Source organism: Lutra lutra, chromosome 8 (genome assembly GCF_902655055.1).
Source record: "Lutra lutra chromosome 8, mLutLut1.2, whole genome shotgun sequence".
Classification (NCBI taxonomy): Eukaryota; Metazoa; Chordata; class Mammalia; order Carnivora; family Mustelidae; genus Lutra; species Lutra lutra.
The window spans coordinates 105,331,278-105,355,233 of NC_062285.1; the positions used below are offsets into that span (position 1 = coordinate 105,331,278).

At 39.4% G+C, this 23,956-nt stretch overlaps 1 protein-coding gene across 2 annotated transcripts in view; it reads left to right on the forward strand.

Annotated features, from left to right (window-relative positions):
• Positions 1-23,211, forward strand: part of SYT1 (synaptotagmin 1) — a 550,018-nt gene extending 526,807 nt beyond the window's left edge. For both annotated transcript variants that reach the window (XM_047742887.1, XM_047742886.1), the window contains exons 9-10: positions 16,089-16,222; positions 20,870-23,211. In XM_047742887.1, coding sequence (XP_047598843.1) covers positions 16,089-16,222; positions 20,870-21,076 — 341 coding nt within the window. In that variant the 3' untranslated portion in view covers positions 21,077-23,211. The remainder of the gene's footprint in view (positions 1-16,088; positions 16,223-20,869) is intronic.
• Positions 23,212-23,956: the final 745 nt, after the last annotated feature.

Genomic DNA, 23,956 nt, shown 5'->3' on the forward strand with positions numbered 1-23,956 from the left:
CATTGTACTGGTGTTTTATGAAATTACACATCTGTATGTGGAGGTGAAGGGAAAAGAAGGTATGAGAACTGGTGATTTTTTGGTATTAATAAAAGGTCAGTTCTCTCTTTGTGACATTTGTTTGGGCTTCTTAGAGGTACAGCCTTGAATTCAAACTAAGCATTTCCAACTGAGTGAAGGGTATTCGTCTGCTGTGAAGTCCTCTTGCGATCACTGTTACGCAAATCACTGAGCAAGAAAACATGTGCGGTCTTATGTTGTCTTTCCTACTACAGCTACATTGGTTGGTTCGAGCCTAACTCAGAATGTATGTCTTCTCTTCCCAACTTCTCAACCCAACTGTTAGCTCTCTGAAGAACAAATTGGCTTCTACAGTTTTCTGTATCCCCTCACTCTCTTCCCTAAGAGTTGCTCAATAGATATGTGTACTTTGCTGATTCATTCAGACATTTAGCAAATATTTACTGCATCCCTACCATGGGTCGGGCTTTGTGTCAAGTAAGAGGACAGTATGGAACAGGATGCTGGTTGAAAGGTAAATACCTTGGCACATAACAGGCCCTCTGTGAGTGAGTAACTGAGTGAGTGAATGGACGAATTCTGTGCCCCAGAGCTAAAGAATACCACCAAGAAAAATGGAATAACCACTTAAGTTAACTTAGGACAAAAGTATTCAAGGTGGGAGATGTCAGCGTACATAGTATCTGTGATTCAAGTAAATGAGAAATTGGGAAAAACGAGACCATCCCTCCTCTTTGTACAGCTGGGCTATCTCTGTGACCATGCTGTGTGTGCCTCTGAAATCTTGCAAAGACTTAATCCATTTCACAACAACAGATCCTCTATATAAAGAATCTGGCCCACTCTAACACCCCAACTCTCACTCTTCCTAGATTTAGGGAGGAAGTATCTTAGGTAATGTCAATAGCAAAGAAATCGGTGTACCCAATAACATTATTGTGAGTTTTTACTGAAATTTGAAATAGTGACATGTGGTGATTGACTTTAATCACAAATTTGCTTCATAAAAAAGCAGTAAAATCACCACAGAATTCTATTACTCTATGTCGTTTTCCTATATGCAGTATAATATTGAAGTCATAGCTTATTTTTATTTTCTCTTTACAATATTGTAAGAAAACCAAATTACCAAGGTAGAAGATCTCTTCTGCAAAGCTCCTTATCTTCTTGACCTACAGAGCACCAGCTGGTTTTAAACAGTGTCACAGCTTTATGAAAGAGACCCATATTTGGTCATCAATAAACCAAAATGAAATATCTCTCTTGAAGGTTAAGGAAATCAACATTCAAATAAAGAAATTTAATAACAAGCCAACCCGGGTGCTCAAAGGTTTTTTTTTTTTTTTTTTTTTGAAAGGACATGCATTATTCATACCATAAAATTTCAAACCAAAGATGGGAAGTATGAGTTATCAACAATATTATGATCCTTAAAATAATTACCTCTTTTTCTAAAGGGGAAATGAAAGCTGCATCATTAATCCTCTCTAGGGTCATAGGCTCAACAACATCACTTAAACACAGGAAGGAGGACAGCAAGAGGAAAGAAACTCTCATGAAAATATTAACATACTTTCTTTTTCAAACAGAGAAAGAGCACTGAGACATTTCCAGCTAAGACACGTAGGGGTCATTCCCTCACTCCCTGAGAAACATACCCTGACACTTGACAAGTTCTAGAAATAGTCAAAATGAAGACACAGAGAGAGATTCCTTCACTCCATCTGGAAACATTTCCAAATCACTCCTGTAATTATTGTAAGGCAGTCTCAGTCCATAAACTGTCCAATGCTTAGATAGCAAAATGTTTAGAAGACACATAGACATTTTAAAGCAAGTATGTGCAAGAGATAGGGAGTTAATAAGAGTAAAATGGATTCTGGCTAAGCCAACCTGAGAACTAAGTGAGACTGAGGACACACCACTGCAGAGCACTAACTCTATTTAGTCATATTATGTGTACGAGCACCCCTATTCTCACATTGTTTGCATTTTCGCCTCATGGTGAATTGCTGAGAAACAACCTCTATGTGGAGAAGGAGTCAACTCTGAATCCATTTGTCATATTCCATGTGCGTAAAAGTCCTAGAACTGTTACCAAGTGACAATGTTACAATGCTGTCTCATAGAGCACAAAAGTCTAATACTACTGTAAAAGAGAGAGAGAGAGAGAGAAGAAAAAAAAAGAAAAAGGAAGAAGTATCTCCCCAATGACCCTTCATCTGACATAAATAGGAGGCTAAGCCCAAATCTCCAGAAAAGACAAAAAAGTCAAGTCAAATTTACCGTTTGCAGTTTAGTTTGTTTTACTGAATTCTTTAACTGTTTTTTGTTAATCAGCTCATACCAACAGTTTACATTTGGTCATTCCGTCGAACTCTGTAGTCATCCAGAAAGAAGCAACCATAGTTATTACCGCTCCTGCTCTCGTATGTTTGCCCTTCCTGAAAGATTTTCCAAAGTACACGGAAAAGAAGGGTGAATTATAGATAAAGAATTTCACCTTAGAAACCAAAGAGAAAAGACTTGGGTTTTGCCAGGATGACGGACTCCTTCTTCTACCAAGCGTGGTGCTCAGACCCTCACGTAGGTCTTGCACGTGCCTGGAAAGGCGACTACTCAGTGAGAGCATTCCTTGATGCGTCCTCACTCCCCAGTGCTATAACGTGCATCCTTACATTTTTAATCAAGAGGCTGGCAGTCCTGTACAACCCATTTGGCAATGTTAAAAATGATTGTTGGAATTCAATGGCTTCCTCCAGCACGACCAAAAATGTTTTCCATTTAATTCACAATAATAACATTTTGCATTTACGTTTTTGTCTCCTCAAAGCACTTTGCCACCATTAATGAACTAAATAAGCCTTTGCTATTTTATGGTCTGTCTCATTAAAATGAAGTTGATTTCTTCTGTGGCAGTCACTTTTTCTTCTAGCAAACACTGCAGTTAACGAATGTAAATTCACTTTTAAATTGTGTGCTCACACAGAAAATTTTCCCAGAATATATTTTTAATGCTACATCCTTATATAACATTACAGGGAGCATTTTAAACTAGAAGACACATAAGCTTCTCAGTGTAGTCTTCTCTAAATACTTGAAAATTATTAATAAAAAAACCCTCAAGTTACTGCCACTGACGAAAACTGCTCTATGAACCCTATTACTATTTAATTATTTGCATACTATTAAATGATTGGCTTACTGGGGCGCCTGGGTGGCTCAGTTGGTTAAGCCTCTGCCTTCAGCTCATGTCATGATTTCAGGGTCCTGGGATTAAGCCCCACCCTGGGCTCTCTGCTCAGCGGGGTGCCTGGTTCCCCCTCTCTTTCTGCCTGCCTCTCTGCCTACTTGTGATCTCTCTCTCTCTCTCAAATAAATAAAATCTTTTTTAAAAAATGGTTTACTGATAAAATAGGGTTACTCAATAAGCACACAAGGAAAAGCTGCAGTATGCAAAGAAACTCTGACTCATAATTCTGCATGGTTTAACTCTGCTGTCTCTGCCATTGCTTGACCATGTGTACAAGTGCCCAATGGCTCATTCCTAAGAATTTGATCTCCAGTGGGAAGGAAATGTCTCTCTGCAAAGAAATGTATACACTCTTCCAAGTTTAGACAGAGATGGGATCCTAGAGAAGAGACACTAGGTAGAAAAACTCTGCAAACATTGGTTGGTTGCGTCCCAACTTGTACTTCCCACTGTCTTGGTAAGAGCCTTCAAATTCCTGTTTGAGGAATCACCATATTCTTCTATTCTTAGCATTGTGCTTAGTATAAAGTTGAGCCTATCCCCAGCTCCCAAGATAGGACTCCTGGCCCTCCTGGTTGGTTTAGGGATAGATACATGACCCAGGACTAAGCCAACATAGCCCATCACATTCTCTTCACTCCAGGGATTAATAAAGTAGACATTTCTTCATTGTTAGTCCAATCAGAGTGAAGTGGGACTTTACCTGGGAATTCTGATATAGACTCTCTTTTCCATTGGATGGTATAGTGTGATACAAGACTTATAGCTAGTAAGGTCATATACATCCTTAAGAGAAGAGTCCAGGATGTCTTGGGGAGGCCATCATGTGGAATCTGAGGATAACTCCACAGAAAACAGAGTAGTGATACAACAACCTGGGACCGAGCAGGTCTTGATGAATCTGTGCTACACAGGGAACAGGTGGAAGTGCTATAGCAAAAAGGTGCCCAAATACAGTGGCTCAGAAAAACGGAATTTTTGTTTGAAATTCTTTATCTTCCATATGTGCACATGTGGGTGAGTGGACAATATTGGTAGGTGGTTTGTGGCTTTGGCTCCTTCAGGAACCCAGGATCTTCCTATCTTGTGCTGGCCCCCTTAAAGATGGTTTTCACATTACAAGGTAAAAGCTGATCCACTGCCCTCCTATCCTATCCATGTCTCAGTTTCAAGAAAAAGAAAGAAGGGAGGTCAAGAAGCTTATATTAAGGCACTGTTGATCAATGTTAGCTCTACTGACATTTTGGGCCTGATAACTCTTTATTGGTGAGGGCTGTCCTATGCATTGCAGGTGTTTAATAAAACCCCTGGCCTCTGCCCTTTCAATGTCCATTATCACCTCCCTTCCAAATTATGACAATCAAATATGTCTCCAGACATGACCAAATGACTGAGGGATAAAACAGCCCCCCGTTAAGAACGGCTGGTTAAGGTTATGCTGTGGAGTTCCCACTCCTCACTTCCATTTACTTCCAGTGACCAGAGGTTAGTCATTTGGCCATACTAGCTGCAAGACAGTCTGGAAGAAATATTTCCAGCTGGACGAACTGGTGCCCACATAAAACTTCAGGAGTTCTATTGCTAAAAAAGTAGGGGAAAATAGATTTCAGAGGACAATTAACAATCTTTGCCACCCAGACCTATTTCTGGACTTTTCCATCACATAAGTCAGTAAATTACCTTTACAATTTACACCGTTTTTGAAATGGGTTTTAAGTTGCTTGAAATTCAAAACTCTAACTGACACAAGTGTTACTTTCCTCTTCCAACACCAGAAGTTGAAATTTACTGAACATTATCCCCAAAGAAAAAAGGATAAAAGGAATAATGCCTGTAGTTATTCAGAAGCTGGGTACTGGCTCAGAGGGACTGAACAAAACAGCTGAAATAAGGCTATTTCTTATCAAGAGAAGTCTTTGGCTGAAATGGAAAGGCCATGGTCACAGGGCCCACGAGCACTGTGGTAGTTAGGAAAGAAGACAGTATAATTACACAAAATCGTCCAAATGAAAACTGCAGGCATCTTGCATTATCCGGCTTTGAACTGCGGCTCTCTCGTTCCCATTGTAAATACAAAAAGCCTTCAGTGACTCTTTGATATCTCACACAAAAGGATCATTGCTCACAGCCAGCTGTTTTGCAATTATATTTGCATGAAGTTGGCATAATTTGACATTAGGAGGGCCTAAGGGAAACAGGGGTGACAATGTGCCAGGTGTGTTAAAGTGGAGTATGGAATAGTAACAGAAGCAGTCCCCATGTCTAAGGTCTCCCCAACAGCTCTGAATTCAAGACACCTTTTCCCATCGGAATACTGTTTTTGTGTCATTCGTTGACCACAAAAGTTCTCCACTACCAGAAAAGAAAGAGATATGTACTTTGCAAAACTACAAAAGAAAATGCTGCAGGGCACAGAAAGGTCTGTCTGAAGGTTCTGACTGAGAAAATCATCAGTAAAATCTTCAAGGAAGAGGTGACTTTTAAACCAAACCTAAGATAGGAAAAGAAAGAAAGGGCATTTCGGGCTAAAGGACAGCCAGTTAAAAGACATGGCATTTTAAATTCTCTGTGAGAAATAGTGAGTGTTGACCATGAGTAGAGCACAAAGTTTGTGGAAATGCTAAGTTAGGATGGGACTATGAAGGGACGATAGAGTTTGGATTTTTTTATTTGGCAAGCCACTAAAGACTTTTTTTTTTTTTAAGATTTTATTTATTTATTTGACAGAGAGATATCACAAGTAGACAGAGAGGCAGGCACAGAGAGAGAGGGAAGCGGGCTCCCGGCCGAGCAGAGAGCCCAATGCGGGACTGGATCCCAAGACCCCGAGATCATGACCCGAGCCGAAGGCAGCGGCCCAACCCACTGAGCCACCCAGGCGCCCTCCACTAAAGACTTTTAACAGGGGAATGGTGTGATCAAATATAATTTTAACAATTATATGAATAGTATGGAAGTGAGACAAGATCACAAGAAAGGCTGGATTTCTGATCTTGAGATGTGACAAGTCAGAAAGAGGGAACAACCCAGAGAGACAATGTGAAGGTAAACTGGCAGGATGTGGTGGCTAACTAGTCATAGGGTGTAGAGACGAAGGAATCAGAGACAGCCCCACATTTGGTAATTTTTTGATGCAGGAGGCTGGAATCCTAGCACAAGCACAAGCTTAGAGGAGGTAATGAGCTCAGTGGGTTCGGTGTCTGTCTGTAAGACAAGAGAAAAGCTAGATGGCTTTGACCTTATAATACAGCATATAGGCTGCATTTTTAAAATATTTTATTTATTTATTTGACAGAGAGATAGAACAAGAGCAGGAACATAAGCAGGGACAGAGGGAGATGGAGAAACAGGCTTCCCACTGAGCAAGGAGCCTGATGCAGGGCTCGATGCCAGGACCCCAGGATCATGACCTAAGCCAAAGGCAGACACTTAACAACTGAGCCACCCAAACACCCCATATAGGCTACATTTGTAAAATTTTCTCTTGGTAGAGAGAAGCTGAACTGAAAAATGAAGGGAGGAGGTATAGCCTTCACCTCTCTCTAACAACATATAGGTATTACCCCACGCCCAACAACAGCAACAAATCTCAAGGCTGAGGGCCTCCTTTTGCCTATTTTCTCATTTTAAGCAGCATAAGGGGAGTAGATACTTCATACACCCAAGTATATCAACATTAGTTGGCCTCAGTAACTGGAATGAAAGTTCAATAAATCAGTTTTGATTCACACCATCCTAAAGCCTTAGTAAAAAGTCTTCGTGTACAGCTCTCAAATTTAACTTTTTAGCTCTGAGTAATTTCATCCATTGACTTCAGGAGTAGGAGTAAACTGTAAACATCTCACACCTCAAGACCAACTCATTGGGTGATAATGAAAGAAACTCCCCCTGTCTCTTTCATCTCATACATGATTAAATTCTTCATGAACAAACCAGCTTCTTAGGGTAGGTATGCTTGTTTTCAGAACTGAATCTGGGACTTGGGGCACCCTGGCTTACTTCTGCAGCAAGTAGTGCAATGATGGGCACCATGTAAGCAAAGTTGGGCAAAAGTCTAATACCTAGATGCTGACTTAGATGTCAGCCCTTTCATAAATCTATAATAATAATTAAGAATTAATAATAATAGGCGTCAGGCACATATTCAAAGCATTTTCCACATAGTAACTCAATTAAATCTTCAGAACTCTACAAACTAGGTATCATTTCTCATCACTTTACATGGAAAGCAGTATGGCACAAAGAGGTTCAATAACTTGTCCAAGACCACACAGCTAGTAACACAGCCAAGATTCAAGTTAGTCCTGCTCCAGAGGTTGTACCTGTAACACTACACTAAATTGTTTATTGATACATCACAGAGAGCAAGAGGTTCTGAGTTGAAAGACCCTGGTTTGAGTTCTTGGGGGAAAAAAAATCAGCCTTCAGGAGCCCCTGTTTCTTCACTGGGCTGGTTGTAAGAATTAAAGGAGATGATATGATTTTTAAAGATATATATAATCTTAAAGTGCTTTACAAATATGATAGAACACTATTATATTAAACTGTACAATGGATCTTACTTTTAAAATTAGTCAAAGCTAACAATTCATCCATTTTCACTAATTTTATCATGGATCCTAAAACATCTGTACCTAACTATTATCTTCTGATTGTATGCTCTAGGTTAACTTTTTTTTAATTAAAAAACTTAAACTTTTTGAAGGTTTTTGCTTTGAAGAACAAAGTAATCATTTTCAGAAATTTAGAGAAAAACATGAATTTTCTCCACTTCCCAGGCCTACTTAAATTTGATCACTTCCCAGACTTATTTAAATTTGAGTCTCATCCTCAAACCTCCCTAGATTAACAATAGGATCCTCTCTTCAACTTTGGTTGTTGTATTAGTTTTGTATTGCTACCATGATAAACTACAATAAACTTCATTAAAAAAATGTGGTTATTATTTTAGAATTCTATAAGTTATAGGTCTGACATGGGTCTCACTGGGCTAAGAACAGTGCCTATAGGGTCGCACTCCTTTCTGGAGGCTCCAGGTAAGAATCCATTTCCTTGCCTTTTCCGTCTTCTAGAGACCCATCCCATGGCTTGTGCCCACTCCTCCATCTGCAAAGCAAGCAAGGCAGTGCACCTCTGACCCTTCTTCTATTGTCTCTCTTTGACCACAGCCAGGAACAGTTGTTTCTGAGGACTCATGATTAGACTGGGCCCTCTTGGATCAGCTAGGATAATCTTCTCATCTCAAGATCCTTAACCCTAATCACATTTGTAAAGTCCCTTGTGCCCTATAAGGTAAATGTTCACTGGTTCAGAGAATCAGGGTGTAGACATCTTTTGAGGGAACTATTATACTGCCTATCATAATGATGAACTTTAGGAATTAAAAAAAAAACAGTTTCGTATATTAAAAAGGCTGGTCAACATACAAAAGTTTGCAAGTGATTTCATTACAGTGTCCTGAAAAACCTCTAAGTCATAACAGCTATTATGACAAAAAAGAGATAAAGTTCAGTTAGGCTGATTTCTGATGAAAAGGAAACCTGACAAGCAGTGAATGAAGGGTAGCAATGCCACATAGATAATAAAACCAAATGATAAGCCTCAAAATCATTCAAAACAAGGTGATGAATTGCACTCATTGTACCTGAAGTTTATTAATGGGTATGAAGAACCTTCTTTCTGATCCCACTACATCCTTTTCTAGAACTGCAAGCTTACAGCCACAGGCTATTAGAGACTAAGCAGACATCAGAAAAGAGACCTTACTTTCTACTCAAGTTAGAAAAGTAAAAAGACCCTACTATGTTTTGAAGATAAATTAAAGAAGCAAAGTGTCCCAAGTCCTGCCCACATGTCCATGGCAACAGGGATGATCTAAATGGTGCTGATGGAAGGTTTTCAGTATGTAGATGATGAGGATTTCCATGAGTGTTTGTTTGGAAGACAGAATGAAGTGATGCAACCATAGAAATATGAAGTCCCTGAGGACAGCAGCCCAGCTTTGTAGCTGGCATATTTTTACATGCCATTTACATGTTGACAACAACCTAATGGGTGTTTGGATGCCACACATGGCATCCTGAGCAGTTATACTCAGGAAAAGCAATAGCAGTATTAGTGAATCTCATTACAGCCTATTTTATCATTTCCATAAAATTATGTCCCATTGTGTAATGACCAGAACTTCTAAGCCACCAAGAAATTCTGAAAAGACAAGGATTTGCTTTGTGGAACAGGCCCTAAAACAGAACAAATTTAATTATAAAGAGTCTTACTTTGCAGGAGAGGTGATCCTTGCTGTAAAAAAATACATGCATCCTTAAAGCATGGGTGTGACTCATAGTTAGATGACTCAAAGTCTTCCATTTAAGAGACTCACTCAGCCATAGTTAGGAGCAAGGTCTAGATTCCGTAAGAAGTTAAACTAATGAGCTAATCAGGAGATTGGGGCCATCTCCAACAGGACCAATATTCAGGAAAAGACTTTGCACATTGAAAGAACCAGAGAACACAATTAAGCCATTCAAGGTTGAATGACAATGGAGAAGGCTGGAGAAGTTGGAGAGCAATCTAAGACTTCAGATGGCTGAGCCAAGAAGACCCTCAAATACGTCCACCTTGAATATAAAACATGTCAGGCTTAGACAGCCAAAACTTATCCAGGCACAAAAGATGCTAAAGAATAAGATCTCTCGGGGCGCCTGGGTGGCTCAGTGGGTTAAGCCGCTGCCTTCGGCTCAGGTCATGATCTCAGGGTCCTGGGATCGAGCCCCACGTCGGGCTCTCTGCTCAGCGGGGAGCCTGCTTCCTCCTCTCTCTCTGCCTGCCTCTCTGCCTACTTGTGATTTCTCTCTGTCAGATAAATAAATAAAATCTTTAAAAAAAAAAAAAAGAATAAGATCTCTCACAACCTATGAAATGTGAGAAAATAGCAAACTATATTAGATAAGGACTAACATCCAAAATATTTAAGGAACTCATACATCTTAATAACAAAATAATAATTATATGATTAAAAATGGACAGAGGATCTAAATAAACATTTTTCAAGAGAAGACATACAAATGGCCAACAGGTGCCTGAAAAGACGCTCAACTTTACTAATCATCAGGGAGATGCAAGTCAAAGCCACAATGAGATATCACCTCACACGTCTTAGATGGCTATTATCAAAAAGACAAGAGATAACAAGCACCTGCTAGGATATGAAGAAAAGAGAACCCTCATGCACCATTGGTGGGAATGCAAACTGGTGCAGCCACTATGGAAAACAGCATGGATGTTCCTTAAAAAATTAAAAAGAGAACTACCCTGTGATCTAGTAATCCCATTTCTGGGCATAAACCTAAGGGAAATGAAATCACTATCTTAAAAAGAGATCTATATCCCTATATTCATTGCAACATTATTCACAATAGCCGAGATGTGGACATAACCTACCTGATAGATGAATGGATAAAGAAGATGTGGTATGAGTATATATACTATATATAATAAACATAAAAATAAAATATTCTAAATATTACTAATTATTATTATTCATAGTATTCTAGAACAAAAATATAACATATATATAAATTAAAAATATTATTCAGCCATAAAAAAGAAGGAAATCCTATCATTTGCAACAACATGGATGGACCTTAAGTGCATTATGCTAAGTGAAGTAAGTCAGACAGACACAAATTCGGCATTACCTCACTTATATATGGAATCTGTTTTTTTGTTTGTTTGTTTGTTTGTTTTTAATTCCAAACACTGAGGGGCACTGCTTGGGTAGCTCGCTTGGTTAAGCATCTGCCTTTGGTTGAGGTCATGATCTAGGGGTCTGGGGATGGACCCCCACATCGGGCTCTCTGCTCAGAAGGGAATCTGCTACTCCCGCTGTCTGTGCTTTCTCCCTCTCCCTCTGTGCTCTCTCCTACTCTCTCTCAAGTAAATAAAATAAACCTTTAAAAAATAAAAATAAAAAATAAATTCCAAAGTCATAGAAAACGGAGAATAATATGGTGGTTGCCAAGCTAGGGGAAAAGGGAAAAGAGGACATGTTGATCAAAGGGTACAAACTTAAAGGATGAATACATTTGGGAGATCTAATATATAGTATGGTAACTATAGCTGGCAAAGCTATACTGTTTAACTGAAAGCTGCTGAAGAGAGTCTATCTTAAATGTTCTCACCACAAAGGAAATACAGTAATTATGTGAGATGTGTGTTATAAATATTGTAATTATGTAAGATGGATGTGTTAACGATACATACTGTGGTGATCAGTACACAATACATATGTATAAGAAATTGCCACACTGCACACCTTAAACTTACACAGCATTATGTGTCAACTGTATCTCAATAAATTTGGCGGGGGTCCGGGAAGGATAAGACCTCTGAGTTACTGTCAGCCTTGATTGTGATTAAGATGGAAATTCTGCCTGCAAAGTAAGTGCTTTGATACCTGTATTAGGATGAATCTGCAAAGACAAAAACTAACTCTGCCCATTTGTGGCAACCCCAAACCTGCTCCTCCTCCAGCCCTCTGTCCGTTCTTGTAAGTATCATGACATTATAGAATATTTCTGAATCACTGTCAGAATTGGCAGATTCTGCTTACAAAAGTGACAAGTTAGCAGTGACCTCTCTGCCTTCTCCAGCTACCTCTCTCCCCCTTGCTTTCCTTCTGTTCCACAAACATGCAAAAGGATGTGCTCTTTAGGGCCTTTGCGTGTCCTGTTCCTTCTGGTTGATACACACTCCCACCACATCTTCAAATGACTGGCTCCTTCCTGTCATTTTGTTCTTAGCTCAAACCTGACCTCCTCAATGAAGACTTTGCTGAACTCCATTTCTAAATTATCTTCTTCTCCCCAAGGCATTAATCACATCACATCAGAACTTATATCTGAATCTGAAATTATCTTGTTGGGTTTTTAATTTGCTTACACAAATGGCAGGTGCACAGGAATTTTCTTGTCATTTACTGTGTTAAATGAATAAATATGTAGTCATCATGCATCTCTTGAGAAAAGTCATACCTCAGTTAGGCTGATAAAGTTTCAACACATGAACATAGAAGGCATAAACATTGATTTATGGGTATTTAGTATTTAGGTATTCAATCAGTGCCAAAAAGCAGCTGGAGACTTGCCCATCTTTGTAAATATACAAGGGGTTTGGACAGAGGAGTCAGGGAACTTCTTAAGCAAACAAGATCCCTGAACCAAAAATCATATTAGTTGTGAAGAGCAAAATGGTTTATGGGTGAAAAAATCCATGTCCCCCCAACATTTGCAATTATTTACAGTGGATTGTTTAACTGGCCAACTATTTAGTTAAGGGAGCTGGTTCCTCATGTCTAGGTCTGATTGAAAATCTTATGTTAAAAATCTTCATTACAAACCCCTCGAGTGGATGTAGCATTAAAAACAAAAACCAAAACCCCAAGCTACACACACTCAGATTGCCTGCTGAGCAGGGAGCCCAGGGCAGGGCTTTGAGACCGTGGAAGATGACTGCACAAAGAGTAAGGAGATCCCGATTAGCAGACCCTAAGTAAACCCCACTTACTCAACAAAAACTGAATGGCGCCAGGCACTGTTCAGTAAATTCAACTAGTGAACACCGCAGGCAGAGTAACTGTCCCACAGGAGTTAGGTTCTACTGGCGGAGAGGAAGAGAAAGATAAGAACAACCTGATCCAGCCGCACTGGCTGCTCTAGAAAAGTCGCCTTCACGTTGTTCTGGCGTCTGGTTGCGGCCTCTCATGGCCACCGTGGCAGCCACGGGCTCCGGCAACGTCCTCACCAGCGTGCCCAAATCTCGCGTTGCTTGTAAGGCGCTGCGTGGGCTCAGCCGCCCCTCAGCCAGGCACCTGCTGCGGGATCACCACCTCCGCGTACAGAAGGACGTAGCGGAGGAGGCGGAGAATGAAAAAGACGCCGCTGCTAACAGGGAAGCGGAGAATGAGGGAAATGGGGAGCCAGCAATGAGGTACATGGAGAAGAGCAGGAAGAAGAAGACGGTGGTGAAGAGGGTAGAGATAGAAAGCTGAGGCTGAGGCGGCTTACAGGCAAACGGGCCACTGAAAATGAGAGGGGTGATGAGGACGCCAAGAAGACCGATGAGGACGACCAGACAGCAAAAAAGGAAAAGCTGGGACGCCTGGGTGGCTCAGTTGGTTAAGCAACTGCCTTCGGCTCAGGTCATGATCCCAGCGTCCTGGGATCGAGTCCCACATCGGGCTCCTTGCTTGGCAGGGAGCCTGCTTCTCCCTCTGCCTCTGCCTGCCATTCTGTCTACCTGTACTCGCTCGCTCTCCTCTCTCTCTGACAAATAAATAAAATATTAAAAAAAAAAAAAAAAAGGAAAAGCTAAACTTTAAAACAACGAACAGAAAGGCCGCCATGACCAATTTACCCTCTACTTCCAGTCTCCGAATCTACACTGGGTCACCAAGCAGAGTCCTGCCGGCTGACAGCGCCCCCACAGTGACACGTGCTCGCTTCCACACAGCCCAAACCACCACGTGAATCTGCAGCAGGGAAGAAGAGAACCAACATCTCCTAGGCCCTGCTTTTCTCTTACAAATACTTAGAAAGAGGGGCGCCTGGGTGGCTCAGTGGGTTAAAGTGTCTCCTTGGGCTCAGGTCATGATCCCAGGGTCCTGGAATCGAGCCCCACATTGGGCTCTCTGCTCCACGGGGAGCCTGCTTCCCCTGCTCTCTCTCTCTGCCTACTTGTGATCTCTGTCAAATAAATAAATTATTTTTTAAAGAATACTTAGAAAGGAAAATGTGTGTGTAATTTCATTTTCATTGTATGTTTTGTACATATTGTTGGGGTCAGCCATTTTTAATTCTGAATTAACTAGCCAGCCTTCGGAGCATTGTCTGTCCTACTTCTGACTCGACTTGTAATGTGACCACGTTCATTACAATCTCAAAGAGGGGAAAAGAAAAGAAAAACTGAACACGCACGCACACACACACACACAAACAAAACAGCCTTACTCCGAGAATTCCAGTAACATTTTTTGTGTATGCACTAAGCTGTACTGTAAACAGCTGGTTTGTATGAGATGATTAAAGAGGCCAAAGAAGAAAGTTTTCTTTCCTTTTTTTTTTTAAGATTTTATTTATTAATTTGACAGAGATCACAAGTAGGCAGAGAGGCAGGCAGAGAGAGAGGAAGGGAAGCAGGCTCCCTGCTGAGCCGAGAGCCTGATGCGGGCTCGATCCCAGGACCCTGAGATCATGACCTGAGCCAAAGGCAGCGGCTTAACCCACTGAGCCACCCAGGCGCCCCCTTTTCTTTTTTTTTTTTTTAATTTTGTTATTTGTTTGTTTGTCTATGAAATTGCTGCCGGTTTTGGCCTGTTTGATGTATGTGTAAACAACGTTTTCCAATAATAAACCAGAATTTTATTGTGCTGAAAAAATTACAGACCAGAAAATGTTGTTATCCAAAAATACGTGGCTATTAAACTAGGTTATCTGTAAAGTTTCTCCAAGCTTTACACATACTGAAGGAGAGGAAGGCAATTTTAGAAAGCTTAGCACTGCTTATTTTAAGGGAATAAAATCATGGATGATTTTTTTTTCTCTTTGTTTATCATTGTTTTCTGATGTTTTTCTATAATGAATATGTATCACATGTAAACCGGACAAATACTTAAGAAAACAGTGGAAAGATGTTACTGTCAGAGCTGGGTGTTGGTTCTTAGTAACCTGAAGGTAGGTGGTTCATCCATTAGTAATGAGAACTATAAATGAGAATTGTCTTACCCCTCCATTGATTTGCTTATTACTTTACCTTTACTTAATGAGGCTTTGGAGAAACTGCTGAGGGAATCCTGCTCCTTTTCTCATTACCTCTATATGCACTGACTTACTCTCTACCTAGGGATTTTCGGGCACAGGTCCTGGATCAATAGATCTCTCTCTTTCTTTCTCTCTGCCCTTGCCACCTACACCCCACCCATCACTGCACACACACCACACACATACACACACACAGCCTCTTCTCTCCCTTTAACCTTCAAATCTCAGTTTAAATGTTACCTCCACAGAGAACCCTTACTTGAGCAATCTAAGAATTCCATTGCTACCTTAGGCTCATCATACTATCCCTGCTCTTCTCAAACCTATCTCTGCTCTTGCTCTATTCTTCTAGAGCACTCTCTTCAACTTGTAATTTCATATGCATTTCATTTCTTTACAAGCCTACTGTCTCCCTCCCGCCACGAGTCTGAAGTTCCCTCACGAAAACAACAATGATCAGTTTTATTTGCTGCTGTATCCCTAGGGCCTAACTAATATTGAGTAAATGAATAAATGAATGCATGAAATGGCTCCTTTGTCCTTTTGTCAAGAGTTTTACTCCCATGCAGTGGTGCTGCAACTACTACTCTGCCAGCTCAGAAGAGCCAATTATTAGTATTTTCAGGGATTTGGTAAGCTAGTTGTTAAACTATTTAGTAGCTTGAAATTAGCCATGCTGAGAGTATTTCTACCAAGGACACTGGCAAATGTTACATGTCAAGACTGTTCCCCAACCCCCCTCATATTGCTGGTTTGTTAGCACACTATGGCTCTTATCCCCTAAATCCAGCTATAAATATTGAGACAGCATGGCAAAAAACCTGGCCCAGAGGTTGCTTAAAATCTTTCAATAAAGAATGCTTACATTAAAAAAATATATTAAATATATGCTATAGAGTGATTTTCCTGTTGGGAATACTCGAGTTTTTTTAATAAGCTAAATTATAGTCTAAACTATTTATTCTTGATCTCCTGAAGTTTTTGTTTCTGTTTTTCAGATCCTTATGTGAAGATCCATCTGATGCAGAATGGCAAGAGGCTGAAGAAGAAAAAGACAACGATTAAAAAGAACACACTTAACCCCTACTACAATGAGTCATTCAGCTTTGAAGTACCCTTTGAGCAAATCCAGGTAATGTCAAACATAATTTTGTCTTCCTATTCAGTTTTATTTCTTCAGACCGCATAAATGAAATGCACAAACCTTGTAAATTATCTGTGCACATGCCTTCATTAGATTTCCCATTCTTATTCCCATGCACACTTGATAATCAAGCTACATCAAGAAGGAAATGATGAAATATACAGCACAAGATGTGCTGACTCGTCAGCCAAAAACAGCTGGCATTCGGTTGAGCAGAAATAAAGTAGGAAAAAGAAAATCAACACAACGACTCTGCTAACTCAAAAAGTACCATAAATGTTAAAAGGCCAAAAGAAAATGAACTTTCACTATTCATTCCCAGGCCACAATATGGAGTCTCCTTATCACAGCCTTATAGCAAAAAAAAAAAAAAAAAAAAAAAAGAGAGATAGATAAAAGAAATATTTTAGTTGATGATAAATATGCATCATCTTTACTCTTTTATTATTAAATTGTGATTAACAGTAGAAAAATCAAACTAAGTCATATTTTTAATAGCTTATATTTAACTTCCTGTTTCTGAGTTGGAAAGGAAGGATATTTTTGTAAAGATGAAACCTTAATTTGCTAGATAATGATTGTTATAATAGGGAATATTCTATTAAAGGAGTCTATGGGTAAGATGTTCAGAACAGGATGCTACATGTAGCCACAATAATAGTATATGATCTTATTATTTAGCAATTTTTAAATAATTTTAGGTTCTCTTACCTTCTAGCCACAGTGATACTACTGGAACTCAAAGTTCACATCCAATAACTATTGGCTATTTCTTGCTAATCTTTAATGGATATTGGATGTTAGAAACTCAAATGCCTTAAAGCAACAGTACTTTTACATTTTATTAAATAATTGATATAGGTCTATCTTTTTGGTCCTATAAAAGTTTCCCCACAACGTGAAGGAGAAATGAAGTGTAGGCACTAAAACTACACCATGGAAATTTCTAAAGGTCCAGAATATAAAACACCAGTAAATATTCTTTAGTTGCATATTTTTACTTTAATCTAGAATCTAATTTAGAATATAATATCTTATGAGCAAATCACACCTTTATTCCATGAAGAAAGCTAAGATAATAGCTACATTTATTGTATATTTATTATGTGTCTGGCCCCAATTTAAGCACTTCACATAGATAATCTCATTAAGTCTTTTACAATAACCTTATGAGAAAGGTTATTATCCCAATTTTATATATAAGGAAACCAAGGCTTAGAATCTCCTCACATATAAAATAGGAATAGGGTCCTGGGATCAAGCCCTGCATTGGGCTCTCTGCTCAGTGGGGAGTCTGCTTCCCCCTTTTCTCTCTGCCTGCCTCTCTGCCCACTTGTGATCTCTTTCTTTCTTTGTCAAATAAATAAATAAATAATTTAAAAAAATAAAAAAAATAAAATAAAATAGGAATAATAGAATCCACATCAAAGAGATTATGCATATGAAATCATTTGGAATGGTGAACGCTCAGTAAATAGTTCCCATCACCATTATTATTCACAGTATTAATTTTGTCTTTTTCAAATTAACACTTTATTAGAAAATAGATCTAACAAAAAAAAAAAAAAGAAAATTGATCTAACAATAAAATTAAAACAATATATGGACCAATGTTGTCTACTAGAACTCTCTGTGAGAATGGAAATGTTTTATCATCTGTGTGGTCCTATACAGTAGTCAACAGCAAGTAGGTAATGAGCACCTCAGCCACTAGTGTGATCAAGAAATTTTATTAATTTTAATTTACTTCAATTTAAATAGCTACATGTTGCCAGGAGTACTTATTGTATTGTATGGGGCAGTTCTTTAAAAATCAACGGCAATCTACCAACACTTCATGGTCTTTATATAACCTTTCTCATGTATATTTTCACATGGTAGCAATTTACATATGTTTACTTTCAACAGTTGTTATATAAGTAAATGACATTGCAGAGGACACTGATTCCCTGTCCCCAGTCACCTGTTTACTAGCCAGAACTAGTGAGGTCACTGCTTTAGACCAACTGGCAACCCCCAAGACACCCAATTTTCTCCAGTTTATTTTGCAATATTTATTCAGTGAACTCTTGAGTTCTAAGAACTTACTCCTATGGAAACTAATACCTCCTGAAGATTTGTTTTTTATTTTATTTTTTTTAAGTTTATTTATTTATTTGACACAGAGAGAGAGCACAAGCAGGGGGAATGGAAGGCAGAGGGAGAGGGAGAAGTTTCCCAGGCAAGCAGGAAACCCAATGTGGAGCTTGATCTCAGGACTCTGGGATCATGACCTGAGCTGAAGACAGACACTTAACCAACTGAGCCATCCAGGCACCCTGAGCTTTGTTTTTTAATACTGTAAAACAATTTAAGACAAGTTATTGTGATGAAAAATCCTATCGTAAACTTTCTTTGAGCTACAATTCTACACCTGTTAAAAAAAAAAAAAGTAAAGTAAATGTCCTTTTGCAACAATAAATTGTGCAAATGTAAATATATTAAAACTGAAGGGGGTGCCTAGGTGGCTCAGTTGCTTAAGCCTCTGACCTAGGCTAGGTCATGCATCAGATTCCCTGCCCAGTAGAGAGCCAGCTGGCTTCTCCCTCTGCCCAGCACACCGCCCCCACCCCACCCCCACACCAGCAGCTCGTGGCCCATGCGCACCCTCTCTCTCTCAAATAAATAAAATCTTAAAAATAAGTGAAGCACATTAAAAACAAGACATACGCTGGGTTTCTGGGGCAGCATTTTAGAGGAGCTAGTATTCTGTCAGGACAGAGAACCTGAGCCCATCTTAGAGTACTTTTAGGTATGGCATGATGAGCCCATCTCTGACTATATCCCTCCTCTTTCTCTGTTTCTTGTCAGTTTTTTCTTTTCTTTCTTCTTCCTCTCTTCTCTTTTTTAGTTTTCCCCAGGAGATTTGCTTTCCTAGTTTTCCTAGAGAAACAGTTGAACGTTTTATGTACTAAAATAGGGGTCTGGGTTTCCTTTATTCTGAGGTTATAAGATTATCTGTTTTCTCTCTCTATCCCTATGAAATACATTATGAGCAAAATATGCTGATTTCCAAAAGTACATGTAAATGTTATACCCCCAAAATGTATAAATAAACTACATATACAGCTGCAAAAATTAATCCAAGACCTTCAGAAGGATATTCTGTCCTGAGTACGATTAATCAGTACATTCCTGGTTGAAATAATCAAAACCCATTCCAACCATTCACTCCAGCCTCCAAAAAGCCCGTTTCACCTTTGTGCGTAATGTCTGTAATTAGCTCCTACTCCCCATTCCCTGCAATATGCTTTCTTCCTAATGAATTTGCTTAGGAGAAGCTCTGAGAATTTTCCCGAGAACAAAAGCTACTCCCCATTCCCTGCAATATGCTTTCTTCCTGATGAATTTGCTTGGGAAAAGCTCTGAGAATTTTCCTAAGAACCAAAGTGATTCTGTTCTCTTTTCCAAAACCATTCAGTGGATAGATGATGCCCTTGATAATGGAATCAATCCAAGGCTGCATAAGGGAAGGAGGTTTGTTTCCTTTATTGCCAATGTGTTAAATTTTACATTCTAAATTCCACTTTCAAGAGTGGTTATTTTCTCTGCTGTGAAGCTGTCCATGGGTGCCATCTCTCGGTACACTGGGGCAATAATGCAGTCCTCAGAGTACAAAGTCCCTGAAAGGGCCAGAACTCAGCAGGACCTTCATTTGGCCCTGGCTTCCATCATTCCATTTTCTGTTCCTTTTAACTCTGGCCACCAAATGTTATGCATTCTACTTTATTCTAAGCTCTTCCTTTATCCCTGCACTCAGTTTCTAGATTAGAGCCTTCACATATTTTGACTAATCCATTACTTCGGAATCGGTACTAAAATGTGCTTTCAAAAAGTGTGTCTTTCATATCATAATGGCATGGGTTTCCTTTCGTCAATTCAGGCAATTCTAAAAAGTAAGTTATTAAATAAACTCTCACAGTGTAATGGAACAACTGAAGTAAATCTTGTGTGGCTAAAAGGTTATTTCCATTTGAGATCAGCGTTGGATACGCAACAGTTACTCAGCAAATGTTTATTGAGAAAATGTATAAATGGGAAAATTATCTTTAGTTATTACTTTTTAAAGATGTTTCACTCTATTGTCACATTTAATACTCACAATAATCATGTGATTATTGTACCAAATACCAATGCCAGAAATCTTGCTGATGAGACAGTTGAAACAAATGGACTTAGAGGTGGACACAGTTGACAAAGACAGAAGGGATGGTAGATTACGGCATAGACTGTGAAAACCAACCCCCTCGTTCCTTGCACGACCCCAGGCTGGGAACTTCACGGCATCTTCTTTGTGTAATGGCAATATTAATAGGATCTATTATGAGAAGTAAATGAGTAGTTCACATAAAAGACTTAGAATTGTGCCAAATACCTAACAAAATTTAACATTTATTCAGTATTTTGGAGAAGCTGAAGACAGTGATGGTGGTGATGTAATGTTGAAATAGGGATTGCACTCAGGTTTTCACATTCGAGTCATTTTCAGTCTCAGCTTGGTATTTTGAGACTGGGTCTTATTTCCAGTGGTTTCGATCTCAAGACAGCTTTGTAAGAGGACGGGGTGATTAATGTCTTTTTTGTGTCCTCTTGCAGAAAGTGCAAGTGGTGGTAACTGTTTTGGACTATGACAAGATTGGCAAGAACGATGCCATCGGCAAAGTCTTTGTGGGCTACAATAGCACCGGGGCAGAGCTGCGACACTGGTCAGACATGCTGGCCAACCCCAGGCGACCCATTGCCCAGTGGCACACCCTACAGGTAGAGGAGGAAGTTGACGCCATGCTGGCGGTCAAGAAGTAAAGGAAAGAAGCCTTTCTGCGTTTGCCCACATAGTGCTCTTTAGCCAGTATCTGTAAATACCTCAGTAATATGGGTCCTTTCATCTATCCAGCCATGCATTCCTAACACAATTCTGTGGTACTTCAATTCCTGTTTTAATTTGCACAAATTTAAACGTAGAGAGCCCCTAAGCCCTTCATCATGCCACTGCCCTCCAAATCTACTCTTCTTTTAAGCAATATGATGTGTAGATAGAGCATGACTGAAATTATTTATTGTATCACACTGTTGTATATACCAGTATGCTGAAGATTTATTTCTAGTTTGTGTATTTGTATGTTGTTAGCGTTTCCTAATCTGTGTATATCTAGATGTTTTTAATAAGATGTTCTATTTTAAATTATGTAAATTGACTGAAATATAGGAGAGCTGATAATATATTATATGGTAAATATAGTATTGTCTGCATTCCAGCAAAAATATCAACTTGTAAGGCACTAGTACAGTCAAACTGACATCTTAAAGGACAACTTAAACCTGAGCTTTCTACCGATCATTTGAGAACCAAGATACACTGACACCACATATTTGGTGGGTGAATCCAATTTTGTAGAATTTCTTCACAGGCAAATTAGCATGATCTAAACAGCATCCAGACTGACCTCCAGGAAGCATAGCCACAAAGCAGAACAGCATCTGTCTGTACACATCTACAAAGCTAAAACCAGGGCTTCACTCCTACATTCAAGGAAGCAACTGAACAGGAGTCCAAGATTTCATATTACTGCATATAGAGTAACAACGCGACGGTGTTCCATGTGTGTGTATGTGGGGGGGGTGTGGGTGTGGGTGTATGGGTGTGTGGGTGCATTTGTTTGGGGATGGGGTGGGTGGGAAGAAGCTGAGAATTCAGCATTTCTGAAATATTGCCTGATTATTTAAAAAGAAAAAAAAGTAGCTCTCCGTTATCACCTTTATACAAATGTGCATCCTGTGAATTCTGTTCCAGATTTCATACCTATAATAATTCCAAAAGGTTTGCACATTAGACTTTGTAACAAAATATTTTATTATATAAAACCATATTAGAAGGAATGCAGAATATTTTTAACACAGCAATCTGTGTTTATTACACAAAATTACTTTGTGGTAAACAGTATTGTAATCCCATCAAAAGATGAAAAAATAAACAATTAGCCATAGTTCTGAATGCACTTCAATTAAGCCAAAACAGCTAGTGATCTTTTTATATGCTCTTTTTACTTAAATAAGTTTTAATTTGTCCTTTAAAAAAAAAAAAAAGGCGAAACAATACCAAGAACAAGTTCTAGCAAACTGGAGCAACCTCTTATGTATACTAGATGCTTGATTTAGGAGGAGTTTTTAATGTTCTCAATGTCATTATGTAGTAAATGGCACTATTATGAAGCTACTAGTCATTCCATAAGAGTCTTCAAGGACTGCTCTGTGTAACACTGTGACTGCCGTGTGTGCTTAGACACGTAGTTTCCTCAGTGGATAGCACTCAATTTATTCCGTAGTGATGTTGTAACAATACTGCCATTCCCTTCTACTGCACTGCCCAAGGTGTGTGTAGCACAAACAGTTCTCATTACAAAGGACCAATTCAGAACTGAAAAGCTATGCATAGGACAAGAAAGATACATAGACTGGGGTGGAACACACAGCATTTTGTCAAGCACTGTGCAATCCTCCTTGTTTTTCCCCACTCTGGTAGACGACCGCTTTGTGGAAGGGCAGCCGATTAGCTCATGCTGCATCCACGCACTTCCGTGGCCCATCACAGCTCCTAGGCCACAGACAGCAGTGACGCGCTGAGGTGAAAGTTTGTCTTCACGAATACCAAAACAAGACGGAGGAAAACCGAGCATTAGCCTCGTGTTCAGACTTTAGGATACCATGCCACGTTTTTCAAAAACTACAGAGAATTCAAAAAAGGGCTGATGGGAGGCTTCACTGCACCGGCCTGGCTGTTTCCTGATAAAACTAGAATTCCTGTCATTCTTCTTTTCTCATCAAAGAAGAGGCAAGCCCTTGGCCTTTCAGCCCAGTCACCACAGGCAAACTCGTCAGGACTGGGCCAGACACAAAGGACAAGGGAGTATAACCTCTCTCTCTTCTGTGGATGGTCCATACTTTAAAAAGACAAACAAACAAAGATAATAGAAGATGCACAAGTCATGATGTGAGATTTCATATCAGTTTGAACAGAAGAGTCAAATGAGAATCTTTCCAATTTAAGAGACCAAACTCTACCAAAGAGAGGGAGTCGACTGTCTTTTAAAAATTCTTTCAACATCAGAAACAGACATTTAATTTCACTGTATTCAGCTTTAAGTTGTTCACACTGAAACAACACTTTCAGGCAAGCAGGTTCAAGCTGCCAAACACACATTATTTCTCACATTAAAGTACTACTAATGCATTCTCTTGCAACACTGCCAGACATGGGATTGTCACCATAGAATCAGTTGGGACTATGCCATGTTTCACCAGTCAGTGACTGAACCTGCTTTAAGACCAAGATTCATCCTCAGACACGCCACATGTACCTTTCTGACAAAGCTGTGTAAACTATTAGAAGCTGATGCTCTAGAAAGATCCTAGTTGCCTTTGTGTATATTTACTGCCTGCTTGAGTGTTTCTATGTGTGGGTTTTCTCTGTATCTTGTAGAAATGTTGGGGTGTTCTCTTCTGCCATATGGCTCGTGGCCCGCGAGCCAACTACTTTAGCTGTATTTACCTTCGTTTTTGATGAAGTGGTTTAAATTTTGTTTCACTTTGTGTAGTGACCCCACAATAGTTTTCTGATTGTTGTTAAAAATGACTTAACATATTACATGGATATTCAATAAAAATGTTTTATTTCCTGTTGATGTT